This window comes from Spea bombifrons, chromosome 8, assembly GCF_027358695.1.
Source record: "Spea bombifrons isolate aSpeBom1 chromosome 8, aSpeBom1.2.pri, whole genome shotgun sequence".
In the NCBI taxonomy this organism is placed as follows: domain Eukaryota; kingdom Metazoa; phylum Chordata; class Amphibia; order Anura; family Pelobatidae; genus Spea; species Spea bombifrons.
This window is the reverse complement of record NC_071094.1, coordinates 36,366,638-36,383,230: the sequence shown is the minus strand read 5'-3', so window position 1 is coordinate 36,383,230 and position 16,593 is coordinate 36,366,638. Positions and strand designations below refer to the sequence as shown.

General features: G+C 37.5%; 1 protein-coding gene and 1 non-coding gene across 2 annotated transcripts; one reads left to right on the top strand and one right to left on the bottom strand.

Moving 5' to 3' along the window:
• Positions 1-4,548: 4,548 nt before the first annotated feature.
• Positions 4,549-4,620, bottom strand: TRNAE-UUC (transfer RNA glutamic acid (anticodon UUC)). The gene has a single exon. It is a non-coding gene; the product is annotated as a tRNA-Glu (tRNA).
• Positions 4,621-9,372: 4,752 nt separating this feature from the next.
• On the top strand, positions 9,373-14,765 carry LOC128503864 (probable G-protein coupled receptor 34). Its single transcript, XM_053474059.1, has 2 exons — positions 9,373-9,480; positions 13,694-14,765. The coding sequence occupies exon 2, from the start codon at positions 13,701-13,703 to the stop codon at positions 14,763-14,765; it is 1,065 nt and encodes a 354-aa protein (XP_053330034.1). The 5' UTR covers positions 9,373-9,480; positions 13,694-13,700.
• The last annotated feature ends 1,828 nt before the right edge of the window (positions 14,766-16,593 follow it).

The following is a 16,593-nucleotide window of genomic DNA, read 5'->3' as shown; positions in this document are numbered from 1 at the left end:
TCGCTTGTGATTTCGGGGTTTCTCATCAGTGGTGACACTGATATACCAAACGTATGTGGAATTTATGTGCTCAGGAGATATGAAACATTGATTTTTTTTCTTTCTGCAAGTTGGCCAGGATTCAGTGTCCATACTCAAGTATGCTTGGAATAAGAAAAGGTTGAGAAACCTCATCCAAAAATTCTCTGTTCTTGGAATATTCATAGTTGCTGTGGCCTGTTGGTCCCATAGAAGAGCTAAGTGAGGTAGGTGTATTTGGAATCTTCAAGCTTTCAAGCAATATATAGATTGTGGGGTTATTTTGATGGTAATGGGTCTACCCATCAATCTACCCATCAATCTATCCATCAATGCTTTTGGCTCATCTATGAGAATTTCTCACCTTTAAATCTTTTTGCACACTCATGATCATACCTGGGAACTCTCCGGGTTTGACCAGGAGATTGCTGGGTGAATCGAAGAAGAACTGATGCATTGGGCAAAGAGGGCCCTGCTCACAAGCTTACAATCTCATACACAATGCAATCTTAAAAAAAATCCTTTTATAGACACATAACATTTCATTTAACCACATTATCTGTTGTGAATGTCAGCAAGAAGTTTGACACCACCGGTTCAATGAGTTGAATAAGCAGGGTCTTCCTTATTGAAGAGTACACAGGGTAGAGTCCAGTCCGCAGTCTTTTCTCCCCCCACTCCTTAATTCTTTAACAATGTATAGGCAAACAAACGCAAGTCAGTCAGCATACAAACTAGATATCTGAGGATGCAGATTACCAAATATAAACACGTAGATTAGCGTAGATACATAAATCCTATTTAATGAACGTAGAGACCAGACATATAGTCAGACATATAGTGATAAGAGATACCATAATAGTCATAAATCCTTTCTAGTCGGCCTGTACATTCTGCTATTTTCCTGCTATGTATTATTTCTACAGAGGTCAGGAAAGAGACAACCCCGTCCAGGAGGACTTTGATTCTTTTGCAACAAGGCACTTGGAGATAAAAACATATCCCACATACACATTTAACCCATTCATACAAGACAAGCAAGACTTAATGGTAGCTGTAAATCATAAAAATCTTCAACTTCCACACTGTAGAGGATGAAGGATTAGTAGAGAATCTTGTAAGGTGTCTGTAAAACCCTATGACATCCCCTTCATATTGCAGAAAAAAAGCAATGAAAATAGGTTTTATGAATTTAAACCATTGTAGATCTCATTCCTCTCACATTCACGGTTTTACACATGACAACTCTTGTGTAAAAGCATGAAGCACATCCAAAACACATTGATACATGTGACATGATTAATTTACCATCTTGTTGATGTGATGTTGAATTACATACAGTCATTTCTAATGCTCTATTGGTTAAAGTTAAGGATTGGAAGGATTCTTATGTATAATAGTATAGATCAACCTTGCGACTTGTGACTGGAGAGAAAAGAGTTACTCAAGTGGATTAAAGAGTTACTCAAGTGGATTATGCATGTTGCCATACCTTGACGTGAATGCTTGAAATAGATAAAAGGCATCACTGTTTTACAGTCTGTAAGGTTCACTATAAAGTTGCGCCAGGCTTAGTGGAAAGTATCTAAATCGTCACACACAAGAAAGAATAACTTATTGAGAGCGTGAAATTACAGCACCAACAGGAAGAAGAAGAAGAATTGCATTAAACCTGATTAGCTGGTTGTTTGGATCGAAAACTTTCGAAAAAAGCCTGGGGCAAAACATTTATCTATAACAAAATGGAACAGGGTAACATCACAAAGGTTTTGGGAAATGTGTTTACAGCTTAAATAAAGGTTAGACTCTGTGGGGTTTTTTGCATGTTTTACTTGGACCCCCTTTGGGATTCAAATGACCATTCCCAGGGGTCGCCTAAGACCATCGGAAAACACATATTTCACAATATATAATTACATAATTTTATGGTTGGAGGTCATTAGGAAGGTTGAGAACCACTGGCCTAGACTAATAAGGGCTTTAGGTAACGTTATTTCTACACCCCATTTATCTTTTCTTAATGCCACCTGGGCTAAATGTTGCTGATCATGCCATGATGGAATTGATGTCATAAATCTAGCTAACATTCTAATTCACGCTGATGTGTTAACCAGTTTGGTGCTATATGCAAGGGCTTCCCGTTTAATTGTGGATAAATATAAAAGATCCAGACTGCATCGATAATATTAGTGTTTTTATTAGTGTAATATTAATTTACAGTACATATATTTCATAGGTGAGCTATGTTAAAGATGAATTTTGGTGTCCCTATTATAAGGCAATGAGAAGTATTATAAGATATTGTGACAGCTGTGTTTTGAAGCTGCTTTGTGGTGCAGACTTTTCAAAAGTGCCCCAAGGTAAGGAGGTAATATGGTTACTGGTTTTGTATGTATGTTACATGTTTAGCTGATTGAAATGGCCATTGAGAATAAACACAATATAATGAGTTACCTACATTTCCTACTTGGCCAACTTGCCATCTCAGTAGGATGAGAGTTCATCTGAATATCTAGGAAGTTAAAATGCACCACGCAGGGCAGCAACTGGGAACTATGGTTGAATATGAATACAGGTCTGGACAACCTTGGTCAGGAAGGAATGCAGTGGCTAAAAGGCTGAATATTGCAATGTTTGTATTAAAACCAGTCATCATATATTTTTTATTCTTACACAAGTATGTGCAAAGAACCCAACTGTGGAATTTGAGTAATTCGTTTGATTCAAGTAGAAAAGAACAACAGTCACGTTAAACTCTACATATCTATATAACAGTAATCATGTTTTACAATATGTAATATTCAGAATTCATCTATGCCTTCTTTGGTTTTAGAGAAGTGGAAACATCCAGTGGTCTTCTTTGCATGCATTGTATGATTTCGTTCATGACTTTGTACGCTTACATTTCTGCCTTCTACAGATTTAACACTTACTGCTTTTGGGTATCTTTTATCGGTTTTCTTAGAACCAATTCTCCATATCTGCAAGCACTGGTTGCCCCTGTCTTGAGATTCTTCAATTACCTGAGATCTTGGATCATTAAACAGTCTTTTGACCACTGATTTATCCTTGGGCCAAATTGGACGACTCACTTCTCTTATTGTTACGTCTGCTTTAAAAGAGCTGTCCCCACTCTTATCTAAGCTAAGTAATTCAAATGAGTTCATTGGATGCCTTCCAAATGTAATGAGATAACACACTCTTTCCTTATAGAAATCACTGCTAACAAATACATTAGTGTTAATCAGTACATACCACAGCTTTAGAACCATTGGAGAATATTTTTGCTTTAGTTCAATGCTCAAAAACTCAATAACATAACTGATCTGGGCTTCTCTGTCATTAATAACCATTTTGAAATCATGACTTTGGTTCATATAGTTTGCCTGATCCGTGTGCCACCTTTGTTTTTTTTCATGCTCACTAAAGAAGTTTTGCGATCCCTTTTTGCTTAAATTGGGAAATATACAGGAGTCATTGTAACTTAATGATTCTGTGTATTCACCTTTTCTGCTATATCTTATATTATTCATTTTTTCCTGAAATGCGGTGGATCCTTCGATGGCAATGCGTCCAGTAAGATGAGTTTGTTCCCATGCTTTAGAAGGTCGTATATTGATCTGGTAAACCATGGTGCTTAGTAGAGGCCTCAGGTGTGTGTAGATAGCTACACAAACGAAATGTTCATCACCAAAGAAGTTGCTCCAGAATTCTTCACATAAGAAAAGTGCTTTTATGTCATTCATCAGCCACTGACAGGCTGTCAGAAGCACTGTCCTCAGCCCAGCCTCATGTCGACTACACACACATTCCACTAGTTCTCGAGTGTTGATGACTTCTGACAACTTGGTAGCCAAAGAGCCTTCTGATAGCATGTATTCTAGCTCCCCCTCCATTCGGGACATCTCACCTGGGCCACGTGGACATTGAGTTTTTATGAGTTTAGCCAACTCTCTGCATGCAAAAGAAAGGATCTCTTTTTGAGTGACACATCCATCTTCTAATATCCGGAGCTGCACACTCTTCAGGATTGCTTCTGAAAGGGCCTGACAGGCACCATGCAATACATCTCTTGAGCCATCCAAGGACAAAACCTCTTGTTGAAGACATTGCTGAATTAAATTTTTACCGAGGTTCATGCAGGCTGTGAGTAATGATTCCTCCATAAGGCAATGCATTGGCAAAGCCATAGCCTCAGAAAAATCTCACCGTGGCTTCAGCTGAGAAAGGAACGAGTTTACTGAAATGAAGTTGCAAAACAACCCACAATGCAATGCATTTTGGAATGTTTCCATCTTCCTCATTTATGACAAACAATCTAGGTGATTGTTTTGTGACTTCTCACTGTTATTAAATAATGAGTAAATACTGTGAATAACTGTCGATCAAAATTTAAGCATGGAGTTTATTGACAACACAATGTTTTTTTCTTAAAAAAAAAATAATAATAATAAAATAATAATAATAATAATATATATATAATGTTTAATTCATTTGCCACAAGACAAGAGAGGAAAAAAAAAACCTTCATTCCCATACCGGGAGTCGAACCCGGGCCGCCTGGGTGAAAACCAGGAATCCTAACCGCTAGACCATATGGGAACTTCTGCACAAGTCATGAGGTGCAGAACTATTTGACGTTGGTGAGGCTACAGGCCTTCATTCACCTATTATTTCCCTTTAACTCAGTTTACCCCCACAGATTAACTATGAATGCTTCCCATTGGGCTATCTGGAACAAGAAAGAATAAACAAAAAATGCTTTACACGGCACCAAGAGATACCCAAATCACCCAAGTATAAAGGTTTCAAACAGTGGAACCAGGAAGGCACACATCATAATTTTGTGGGGTAAAAATGTTTTCAGTGTTAGGTCATTCATGCTGTTGCTTCTTTGTATGGTGTTTCCTGTTAATACATAAATGAATAAACATTAATATTTTAGAGCTTCTTGATCCAAGGAGAAATCTGGTTGACTTTTGGAGTCGTGAAGGTTTTTGTCTCCCTAAGTGGCAAAATAAAAAAAAAGCTTGTTTCTGTATATACTTGGCTAAGCTGATCTTCAGTGCAGTCTGCCTTTTATATGATATGTATGTTTCTTAGGTGACACTAGGGGGCAGACGTGTGCACAAAGTATACTGATACACCTACAACAATAACATACGGACAAGGACAGGGCAACCCTGGACTTAATATTATGTTTTATTTATATAACTTCCAATACATATATTCAAAGGGTCCGGCAAAACTAGAATTGACAGACTAAAGTGAACTGATACATTTGGTAACAAAAGCACTCTTGGATATATAATCATTCCTAAGGGGAGCAGTTGTTTTTTTACCATCTGTAACAAATAGGCTTACTAAAGGAATTTTGCAACTAATTATTCTTCACTTTTTTTTTTAAAGCCTGATAATTTATCCGCAACTTATTTTCTTCTAAAGACATCCCAAAGACCCCTATTAGTGATTTTAGGTTTCTAAACAGATTTTAGATGGAAAGTAATCAAAAGGCAAAGAACTTTGTGCAGAATGTATGGTAACATATATGTTCTTGAACACTGTTGTAGCTACATAGATGAAACAGAGGCACAACGGCTCTCGTGTCAGCGCTACAGTGCTATATACTGTGATCTATTAGAAGGGAAAAGATCACAATTTTCTTTGCTAGTGCGGTCTCACAAAGTGCAAAGGCGAGTCCACACCGTACACAAATGCCATGCCTGTATATATTGTAGTTGGTCAGGCCATTGATGGTCATGTTGCGCGCTCTCACAGTCAACTTTATACATGACATTTATGATCTGTCATTCAGTAAACTCAATCAATTATGTCTTAGGTTGTTGGTTCTCTTATTCAGATGAAACTTGGTTCATGTTTGTGATCTTGACTAGGTCGATACTAGTCTGATTGGCTGATTGAGATTTTTTTCCCCTCCATAATAGGAACTGTGAGCTAAAATCTGGGAATCACAGTCCTGTGGGTTATTTAACCCTTTCACGGCAAAGCCCGTATATGTACGGGCTCACAATGCATTGTCCTTAAACCCATTAATGACAACGCATTGTGAGCCCGTACATGTATGGGCTTTGTCGTGAAGGGGTTAAATGTTGTGTATTGTTTGTTGACTTATATCTTTGTAGGTATAATAGTATAATAGTAAAGTACATATATTATTACATTTTAGCTGTGTATAAAGCATGTAGGTAGGTATTCACATTAATGCATCTAGTGAATTAATGGTTTATGCATTCTAATGCATATCTTTACTTCCTATACTGAAAGGTCATGGGGCATTGTGTGCAGTCACCACTGCGCAAAGTCATTTTCCTTTTCCTCCCACTGAGGTTCCTGCTTGCACATAGTCATCTTCTATTGTGTATTGTGAACTTGGGCTCTTTACGAAGACAACTGTAACAATAGAATGTCTGCCTATTTAGTGCATTCAAAACCGTGAGAAGACATAGACCAGGTGCAAGGAACAGCTGAGTGTGCACACTTTTCTTTTTTAAACTATGTTTGCATCCAATTGACTCAAGCCCACCTTCTGTGCTTCTTACAAGAATGTAAAGAATCTTAATAATACTTTACATACTAAAAGAATGGTCATTTCAGAGCTAGAATCTGAATGAATAGAAAGGGTACAGGCAGGCTGGGATTTGCATGCATGCATGTTTATATATGTAAAAAGTCAGCCACTGTCAGTGATCATCCACCAACAGCTCTTACATTTACATAAAAAAAGTTTACTAGACAAGTTCTATAAATGCATATACAGAGACATATCTTGGCTAGGCAGTGCCCTAGGCCTCGCCCAGGGTAGCACCCTCAGCTGTCCCCTACCAGTCTCTGTGGCTGCTAGGGGAGAACTGGAACCTTCTGGACCTAGAAGAAAGTGGCCCCATTGACCACTTGTCCCCCAAGTAACGTATTAAATGGCACACATATTTACACACTAACACAAGCTGTAACACACATTTGCTGTAACACTCATTTTAACATACACTTACACAAGGCACTTTTGCTAACACCCACACTTACACATACACACACATCCTAACACACACCATTAACACACGTGCAAACCCCTCACAACTACACATACACACTCATGCTAACATACACTCATACAGAGTCCCTACCTAACTCCCTTACACGCTCTTTCACTCCCTCAGCCCCTTACCCTCTCTCTTACCCCCCAATCATGTTTTCTTCTTTAAGCCAGATGAAGCTATTTGAGGACTAAACCCACAGATCGAGATGAGAACATAAATTATATAATTGTTCTAATGTTCTGAATGTAACACATTTGCAACTAAATCCAGCATCAGAAACACAATTCCTAGTACCGGTAATTTTGAATGCCCAAACCCATCTCATAAATTACATTTAATCATTTGACTGCTAGGCATGGAAAGATGATTGTCCTAAAAAATGAATTCACTTCTTAAAAGTTTTCCATAAGAAGGAATACAAATGACAGATCTGTTACAGGTTATTTCCCTAGAACACTAGATTACAACTGAATTCGGAACAGCGCCTTTAACATTTGGAAATTTATGTTTTCAGCACAATCAATCAAACAAAGTTTTAACGCACACATGAAATAGTTGTGATTGGAATATGATGTTTCACCCTTCGAGACTCTGTGTGAAATGTCTCAGCCTATATAACATCAGCAGTAAAAATATCAAACTGTTTCCAGAAACAAAAATGATTTATTTACCACTAATTACTTTTGTTTTGTTTTTTTGCTGGTATACCATTATATGGGGCAGTAAATATCTGTGCTACCACACAGGTCAGATTATATATATATATACAAAGTTATGAAATTTGTCCATCTCCCAAGAAGAAAAATGTGCCCTGAACTCCGGCGCTACATGGGTTAAATGACCACACTAAATGCTAGAAACCGGTAATGTTCCAGTTTGCAATTTCCTGGATTTAAAGAACACACATGCGGCCCAAACTGGTTGAGAATTCTTTTCATGAGTCAAAATATTTTACAGTGTACCAAATGTACAATTGTTGTGCCAAATTGAAACCGAAACAAACAAACAAAAAACAATGGATACTATAACAGCCAAATACTTGTTTAGTAGCCACTTTCCTTAACCCTTGACTATCTAATATGTAATGTCCCATATCATTGCCAGCATTATGTAAATCAATGTATATTATAACCCTTTATTATCCATTGCCAATCGTATAACAAATGCAGTGGTAAAGAGGTTATAGGTGCAGCAAAAAAGTTATCAACAGTTCTCACTTCACAAACAACAGGTGAGCTACGTCTGCATCCTGTAATATATTCTTCACCCATTTGGCACAGAAAAGTTTGAGCCTTTTTACATAGAAACATAGAAAACACGGAATTTGGCCCATCTAGTCTACCTGCTCTTCTATGCGTAATCAGTTCTTGGTCTTTTTGTAATATTCAGGATTGCTATATGCATATCCCAGGCATGTTCAAATTCCCTTACTGTGTTAACAGCTGTCTTCTCTACTGGGAGGCTGTTCCACTTTTATACCACCCTCTCAGTAAAGTAAAATATGTACTTATCATCTCATTTGACTCTTTGAGTATATCTGTTCCGGTATAAAACTATTGATATAACTGGTATTTTGAGTACAATTACATCTCAACTGATATATGTACCAGTTAACCCTCTGAGTTCAATTAAATAACCCACCTTTTAATAAGTGTCCTTGTTATACAACCGTCAGTTTACCTTATTTTGGGGGAAATCAGTTTTATCAGAATTTGTTATTATAAGGAGGGACACTTTATGGTAACCCCTTAACTTCCAAAAGCAAGTGCAATGTTTTGTGCTCAAACAGTTAATTCACACAATAAATTAAACTAATCACCACCCTGCCCTGGAACTCTCAGGGTTTGACTCTGAGTCTTGGGTTTTTGCCCCAGGGTCTCAGGCTGAAGGGGCAGATTATCAGGGTTGCACAGTCTGCAGCTGCTGTGGTCATATATAAAACTCTCAGTTTTATCTGTTTGAGTATAAGTGATACACTTAGTGGAATCTTAAAATAATGACAGGTCAAGGTGTCCAAGAGGACCAGTGTTACAGCCATTTGGCAAGCACATTTTGGCAAGTCACTACAAATAATCTTCACACTGTGCTATTAAAGGGTTAATATTGAAAGAGTGTCAGGGTCAGCTCATTGTCTATGATCACCATACAGGGGACGTAAACATTACATAGCTTGGTGTTGCAATGTGTATCAATTTCCATAAGTATTGGGTCAGCCTCCTGTAATGTAAAGAGTACAGTGACCACGCCCCTTCTGACCCAAAAAAGGAGCGGATCACAAAACTCTACGTCATCAGATGGAGAACAGCAGGTGATATTGTGGGGAAATGCTGCTCATCACATCTTCAAGTCATTTACAGCAGGAACCTCACACAATCACAAGGAGAAAGAGCTGCTATGACTGCTAGAGGTGAGTGTCTGTCCTTTACCCCCAATGCTCTTTTCTCTAGTTTAGCACTTGAAGGGTTAAACAGACTATAATGGTCTTTGATTGAATCTGATCTGTTTTTAGTATCTGTGTTTTACTGTATCCCAGTTGCCTCCAAGCAGTTTCATAGTCATGGGACAATAAGACGTAGTAAACTACAAGCACCGGTTTGGAAGTTCTGCTGTTTTAATCTAGTTTGTGAAAAAGTCTTAGTTTACTTATTTTTAGAACTAGTTTTTGTGATAGACAACTGTTTAGTATTATTTACATTTCCACCTTTTCATATTAAAATAAGCACTTATTGTGCCCTAAACCCCCAACTCTGAGGACCCTATACAATATATCGTGTCCCCAGTGTTTGAGGTTTAGGGCATTATAGGGAGAGCCCTGATTCATCAATACACGGCAGCGTGAGACGTATGTAAAATATGTAAAATGTAATATATAAGAAAACTTTATTTCCTATAGCTATTGTTTATTGGTTTTCCCTATGTGTTAGAGATATTATTCCAGTGGATGTAATAGCTGTAACCATATCATTAAAAAATCCCAGTCCATAAAACTATCTTGTGTAATAAACGATTACAAGCATTAAGTAGATTGGAGAATCGATAATTACTCAGCATCTCTCATCTCCTACATGTTATCCCACATTAAGCAGATCGGCAGAGGTCCTCATTGGGATCTCTGGTGGTGAAGAACTTCAACTAGATTTGCTGAGATGCCACACCTAAGACGTCAGTATATACCCCAAAACAAGAATTGTGAATTTTTATTGTGGAGCTTGGGCCAACGCAGCCCTAAGTCAATAGACCCCTTATGTTCGCGAGTACTTTACTTATTTTCATTATACCATACTCGTGATGATGTCATTTGTGATGTCAGCAATATTTTGTTGGATGTCTTAGATTGGACATTGCCAGCAGTTATAAATTCTAGAATGCTATTAACAGCAATTTCAAACATAAAACACCAGAGATAATGTTTAGTATAAAAATAATAAAAAAAAAAGAAATGTCACAAAATTGTTGTGAGCTACAGGACGCATATGTTATATTACCGTAAAATCGTACAAATCACATTTGTATTGTACACATATATCATATGCTCGATAGATTGTAAGCTCTTTTGAGCAGGGCCCTCCTCATATATTACTTGTTATGTCCTGTCTACCCATTGTACAGCGCCGCGGAATATGATGGCGCTATATAAAACAATAAATAATAAGATAGAAGGATATGTTCTGGGAAGGCATGGTAATGGCTGATGGAGGCACTTAGACTTAGAGCCACTGTGCAGTGGTGCTGGGGTTTCTGATGTTCTCCTACCACCGACCACACGTGTAATCAGGAAAGCAGTACTGCAGAGCAAGCAGTGAGGTCAAGGTGACAAGAGGAGGAAACACAGTTTCTTCTGCTCTAAAGAAAAGGGGGGGAGGGGGAATAATGATCAAAGATAGGAAAATAAGTATTTATAGGAACCCCAAAAATGTATTCCAAAACACCTGTATTTTATTAATTGAAAATCATTGGCGAGCAATTTAATAGTATTAAAAAAATACTGGATAGTGTTTTGCTGCTGCGCAGCCCACCAGTGTTTCCCTCGGAGTAACATGGCCCTCACTTTCTGAGTTGTACATGACCGACCTAACATGTAAAATCTGGCTTTAACGCTGGTGGATGTAAAACACACAATTATTGCAATTTTATAAACATTTTTTTAATTAAAAAAAAATATTTTGGAGTGCTATCGGTCCCGTCCAGTAAAACCTGTAACTACTGAGTGCCGCAAGCAAATGTTTTTGTGGTGCTTGCTAAGTACTAGTTACTAACGCAGGAAAACAAACCCCATTTGATGAATGATTTCTCACAGACTTGTAAACTCTGCAGCTGTTGGGACTGTTTCCTCGAATCTCCAGGACAGTGAGGTTTCCCATAATTGGGAGAAGAACAGTAAGTTTATTCAACATCATTTCCTATTTAACAAAAATGTAGGTGATGCCAATTTATGATTGATAAATATAATATCCTGGGAAAGCTAACTGCATGGGGCAATTAATGAGTTAAATATCCAAGCTTTAGATAGATAGATGGCGAGAGGGAGATCAAACGGAAGCTGCAGATCCTCTAAGAATTGTGTTTTTGCTTTTTTTTTTGCGAATTACTGTTTTTGGGTGTCGTTTGCACATCGGCTGGAAGTCAGGGGCGTAAAACAGTTAAAGTGGATTATTTGGGGTCCGTTCACTAAAATTTGAGTTGTTAGATTAAAGGGTTAACACAACTCATGTGACTCTCCAACCTGCAAAGCAGCTCAGATATCCATTCATAATATACAGGTTGTTTGCAAACCGATTGGAGTGCCAGCAACTGCGTGTAATAATAATGAAATACCCACGTTAACGAAAAATAAATGCTGTACATACCTATGATGCGTACATAATGATAAAAGATCCTGAAACAAAAAAATTGGAAGAAATGTGTTTATCGACATTTAACTTTAATTCTATGTAATATTTAAAGCCAAATATATATATATATTTTTACCGCATTCCTAATCCAAAAGCGTAGTTAGGCAACATTGATTTTTTTTGTTGTATTTTGGAGCAATCAAACATTGCATGGATATAATATATAAAGAAATAAAAGAGTGGATATAATATATAAGAAAATAAACGAGTAGATATAATATATAAAGAAATAAAAGAGTGGATATAATATATAAGAAAATAAAAGAGTGGAAATAATATATAAAGAAAATAAAATAGTGGATATAATATATAAAGAAATAAAATAGTGGATATAATATATAAAGAAATAAAAGAGTGGAAATAATATATAAAGAAAATAAAATAGTGGATATAATATATAAAGAAATAAAAGAGTGGATATAATACATAGAGAAATAAAAGAGTGGATATAATATATAAGAAAATAAAAGAGTGGATATAATATATAAGGAAATAAAAGAGTGGATCTGTGCTCCTCACCCAAAGTACAGCAACAGGTGTTTTATAAACTGGAAAAGAGCCTGGTGGAGGTAATGCTTTCTTAAGTTGAGCCTAGATACTAAACAGCTGAAGCTACTTTAGTAGACATGGGCCAGTTTACGCCTTAAAACATTTTATATACAGTATGTTACCCGTCAGATACTACTGATACGGCTGGTGGGTGTTTGTAATACTTATGTTAATGCCTTAATAGTTTGTGAATTGGGAAGCTAGTCATGGTCTGAAACAAATATTTAGAGTGATTGGCAAAAGACTTGGTGAGAATGTAAGAAAATAATGCAGTTTGATGCCCAGAAGATAATCATTGGAACGCTTTTCATCTATTTGATATATGCTGCAGAGGGGGAGTGGCTTTGCAGTGGGTGGGGTTACCGTACAAGGGGGATACATTTGCATAGGGGTGGGAGGGGTGTAGGGCAGTTGTGGATGAGGCTTAATGCCCCTCCCATGATCTGGAGATTGAGTATTGTGACCCGGAGAACCCGAGAAGCGGTGCTTCATGCATATGAAGAACTTGTAGAGGAAACCATTAGACGTCAGACAGAGCAGATAACAAGTGGAGCTACAATTACATCATTATTAAAAATAAATGTATTCTTCACTTTAAACTCAATAGTTTCACCACAAGTAATGTGCAGACCTTTTAGAACTGGGTGGCTTTTTGGCTGTGAAGGGTATTCAGGGGTACACATAGTGATTTAAAGGTATTGATCGTGGGTTTATTGGGAAATGCATAAGATGGTTCTTTGTTGACCTTGGTGGATGTTTTTTCACCAACTTAACTATGTACTGTATCTTTACAACTGCAAGACCAGGTAGCTACTGGGTTAGGTAAGTTGGCTAAAACATTGCAGTTACAACACACTGTCTTGAATACACACCATTCAGAAAAAGTGTCTCAGTTTATTGGTTTCCACTCTGGTTTCGTTGCGAAATATCAAATTGCTACCTGGTCCGGAAGGTTCCAGTATGTTGAGAATACAGATTAATAATAACGTATCGTGTATAAAGCACAGAACACAATACCACTCATTGCTCATTGTTTTATTTTCTACTATAGTTATCTAGATTTGCACATAACTTCCACCTAACAAGAATGATTTACATAACAGCTGATATCTCTCTCAGATAGGACATTCTGTTTGTCATAGTAGTGATTAAAATATGTATTTTTGTTTAATTTCCCAGGCGCATAATGGAGTCTCTAACAACGTTGCCAGCTTCCTTGACGACAGAGCTGCATATGTTGGAATACAATGTGTCCATGGCTCTGCATGTAAACGTCTGCCTTATCCATGACGGAGTCCTCTCAGACATACTTCCGGTTATGTACTCGTTCGTGTGCGGTGTCAGTTTACTGAGCAACACTTTAGCCCTCTTTGTGTTTTGGGCAAACAGTCAACGATGTACCTCCATGGTTATATATATGAGGAACCTGGCAGTGGCTGACCTGCTGTTATCGCTCTGTCTACCTTTCCGAGTGGCTTATCAAAACAATGACGGCCCTTTGATCCTCTGCAAGATCATAGGTGCCTTTTTCTACTTAAACATGTATGCTAGTATTATGTTCCTGAGCCTGATCAGCTTTGATCGCTACCTTAAGATTATACGACCTCTGAAACAATTCAAAATCCATAGTGTTTCATGGAGCACCAGAGCCACCCAAGTCATCTGGTTAATTAATGTGGTCTCCATAGTCCCATTTCTCTTCGAACAGAAAAGCAATGAACCCTGCAGTCATAAATGCTTCCACTTCAAGCAGAAGGGGCACCTTGGAGCTGCAATCAATTTTTCTGCAGTGATCGTCTTTTTCATTCTATTATTGCTCTTTGTCTATTTTTATGGAAAAATATCAGCCAAACTCCACCTTGCCTTCCTGGGAAGAACACAGCCACAAACAAAAAGGAACAGCAGCAGGGCAATGAAGAAGACTTTTGTTGTCTTGGTTATCTTCATTGTGTGCTTTGTTCCTTACCACGTTGTGCGAGTCCCTTACATCCTAGCCCAGATTGAAGTCATTTCCAGCCTGCCCTGGAAACAGACGCTGCATATCGCCAATGAGTTAGTGTTGTGTTTATCTACCTTCAACAGTTGTCTGGACCCTGTGATTTATTTCTTCTTGTCAGACAGCTTCAGAAGGGCTATCATGTGCACTTTCCAAGGGAAAATCAAACTCATTATGAATAATCAAGACCACAACAGCTCCTATGTCTACAACCTCCCACAGCCATCGAGGCCCGAAACTCAGCAGTTCTCATAAATACGTACTTGAGTGCCGCTCACTTCTTTATTGTAACAGTGTCCTCTCCTGTGACAGAGGAACAGAGATGCCGAAAGGTATAGTTGTCATGGTACCAAACCTCTACCATTTAACCAGAATTTCCAGAATGCAAGTCTTTGAGTATCGCGCCTGTGATTACCCAGTGAAATATCAGTACACTAATACTTTAATGTGTTCATTAAAAAGGAAACATACAAAGGGGCCCTTATACATTCAGCTAATGTTCACTCAAGCACGGAGACTGTTTTTGATAAAAAGTTGATAATTTTAACAAACATATAGTTTTTTTTTTTTCACTTTTCTCCTGACGGGCTGCTGTCTCTTTTCGGATGTCTGATGTTCCTGCTCTAGAGTCAGCAGTGATGAAGGCTATATTGAAGAGTGCGTAATACATAAATGTATAGAGCCCTTATAGTTTATTTACTGTTTTTTCCTATGGAAATCTGAGTGGAAGTTTCTCATTTGGCAGCCCATGGTGTCGGTAGGCGCATGCACAGTCATTGGGAATACAGATGGATACTTATCTGGTAATGTTAGGTAAATGGTAATCCATTTAATATATTATCATGTTAGCCAGTGTTTGAAAGATGTATTTAGATATACTATATTGTATCATATTTTGTTTAGTTAAATTTTTTGTTCTTACCACCTTGTTTGCTTCTATTGCTGGTTTAATGGCTTGGAAATCCCGTGCACAATGGAGTTTTAGCATACTACATAACTGATGTTCTTTGGGACCAAACCCCTTTTGCCCCTCTTTCCTCTCCTTGGTGTCCCTTTCTTTACTGAGCTAAGAATGTTTGCTAAATTGCTTGTGTAAAGGTGTGTTTACAAAGCAAGTTGTGCACATAGATAACATCATTCTTCAACAGTAAATCCCTGCCTAACTTGGCATTAGCCCTTATATAGTAACTACTGCTGTGGCCATTTAAGAAGATTTGTGTTAGGCAGTGAAAAGTCCAAACAAATGTATGTTTTACTATACAGCTTAGTAGCTTTCATATATATTTTTACTCTCCATTTATCTGCTTCTTAGTGATATGAAATGAATGATATTAAAATAATGCGACTTTGTATACGCGTTCAAAGCTTTGCAGTCACCCCAAGGCAATAAGAATACTGATGATCCTATGCCATAGAAATACATATTATGCCCAAAAATCATGTAGGGTTACCATATTGTCATTATACATTTTATAAGTTGATGGCGAGGACCTGCAAAGTGCTACCCTGCACTATGTGGAATATATCAACAATATTCAATTATAATCAGTTAATCAGTTATATATTCTACATACTACAGGGGGCAGCACTTTACATGTACAGGTCGGCATCATGTGAAATATATATGTGGCCAATGTGGCAACCTTAACCTTACTGGAAGGTGACATCCCCCCTGGAGAGAATGAGTAGAAAACATGGACTTTTTAGTTAATTATATGAACCCTTTCCTTTTAATGCATTAATTTCAGTTTCAGGTAACCTAGACAAGACACTCCATAACATCAGACAATAATGTGACTCCTTTAGAGTCTGTGTATATATAGTGTGGGACTGTTTTAAAGTCTACTAAATATGCTATTGATATTGTAATTTCATTTTTGTATTCAAATTAATTGACTGTTAACCATATAAGCTATAAACCATTAAATACATATGTCGGAAAACTGTACTATTTTTGTCATTGATGTAAATCCATCACCTTTCATATACAAATATATTATTTATCCAGATCGGAAGCAAAAAAAGCCGAATGTTGAGGTATTAACTATGATGCTAAAAGACGTATAAGGTGGTCGCTGGGTTT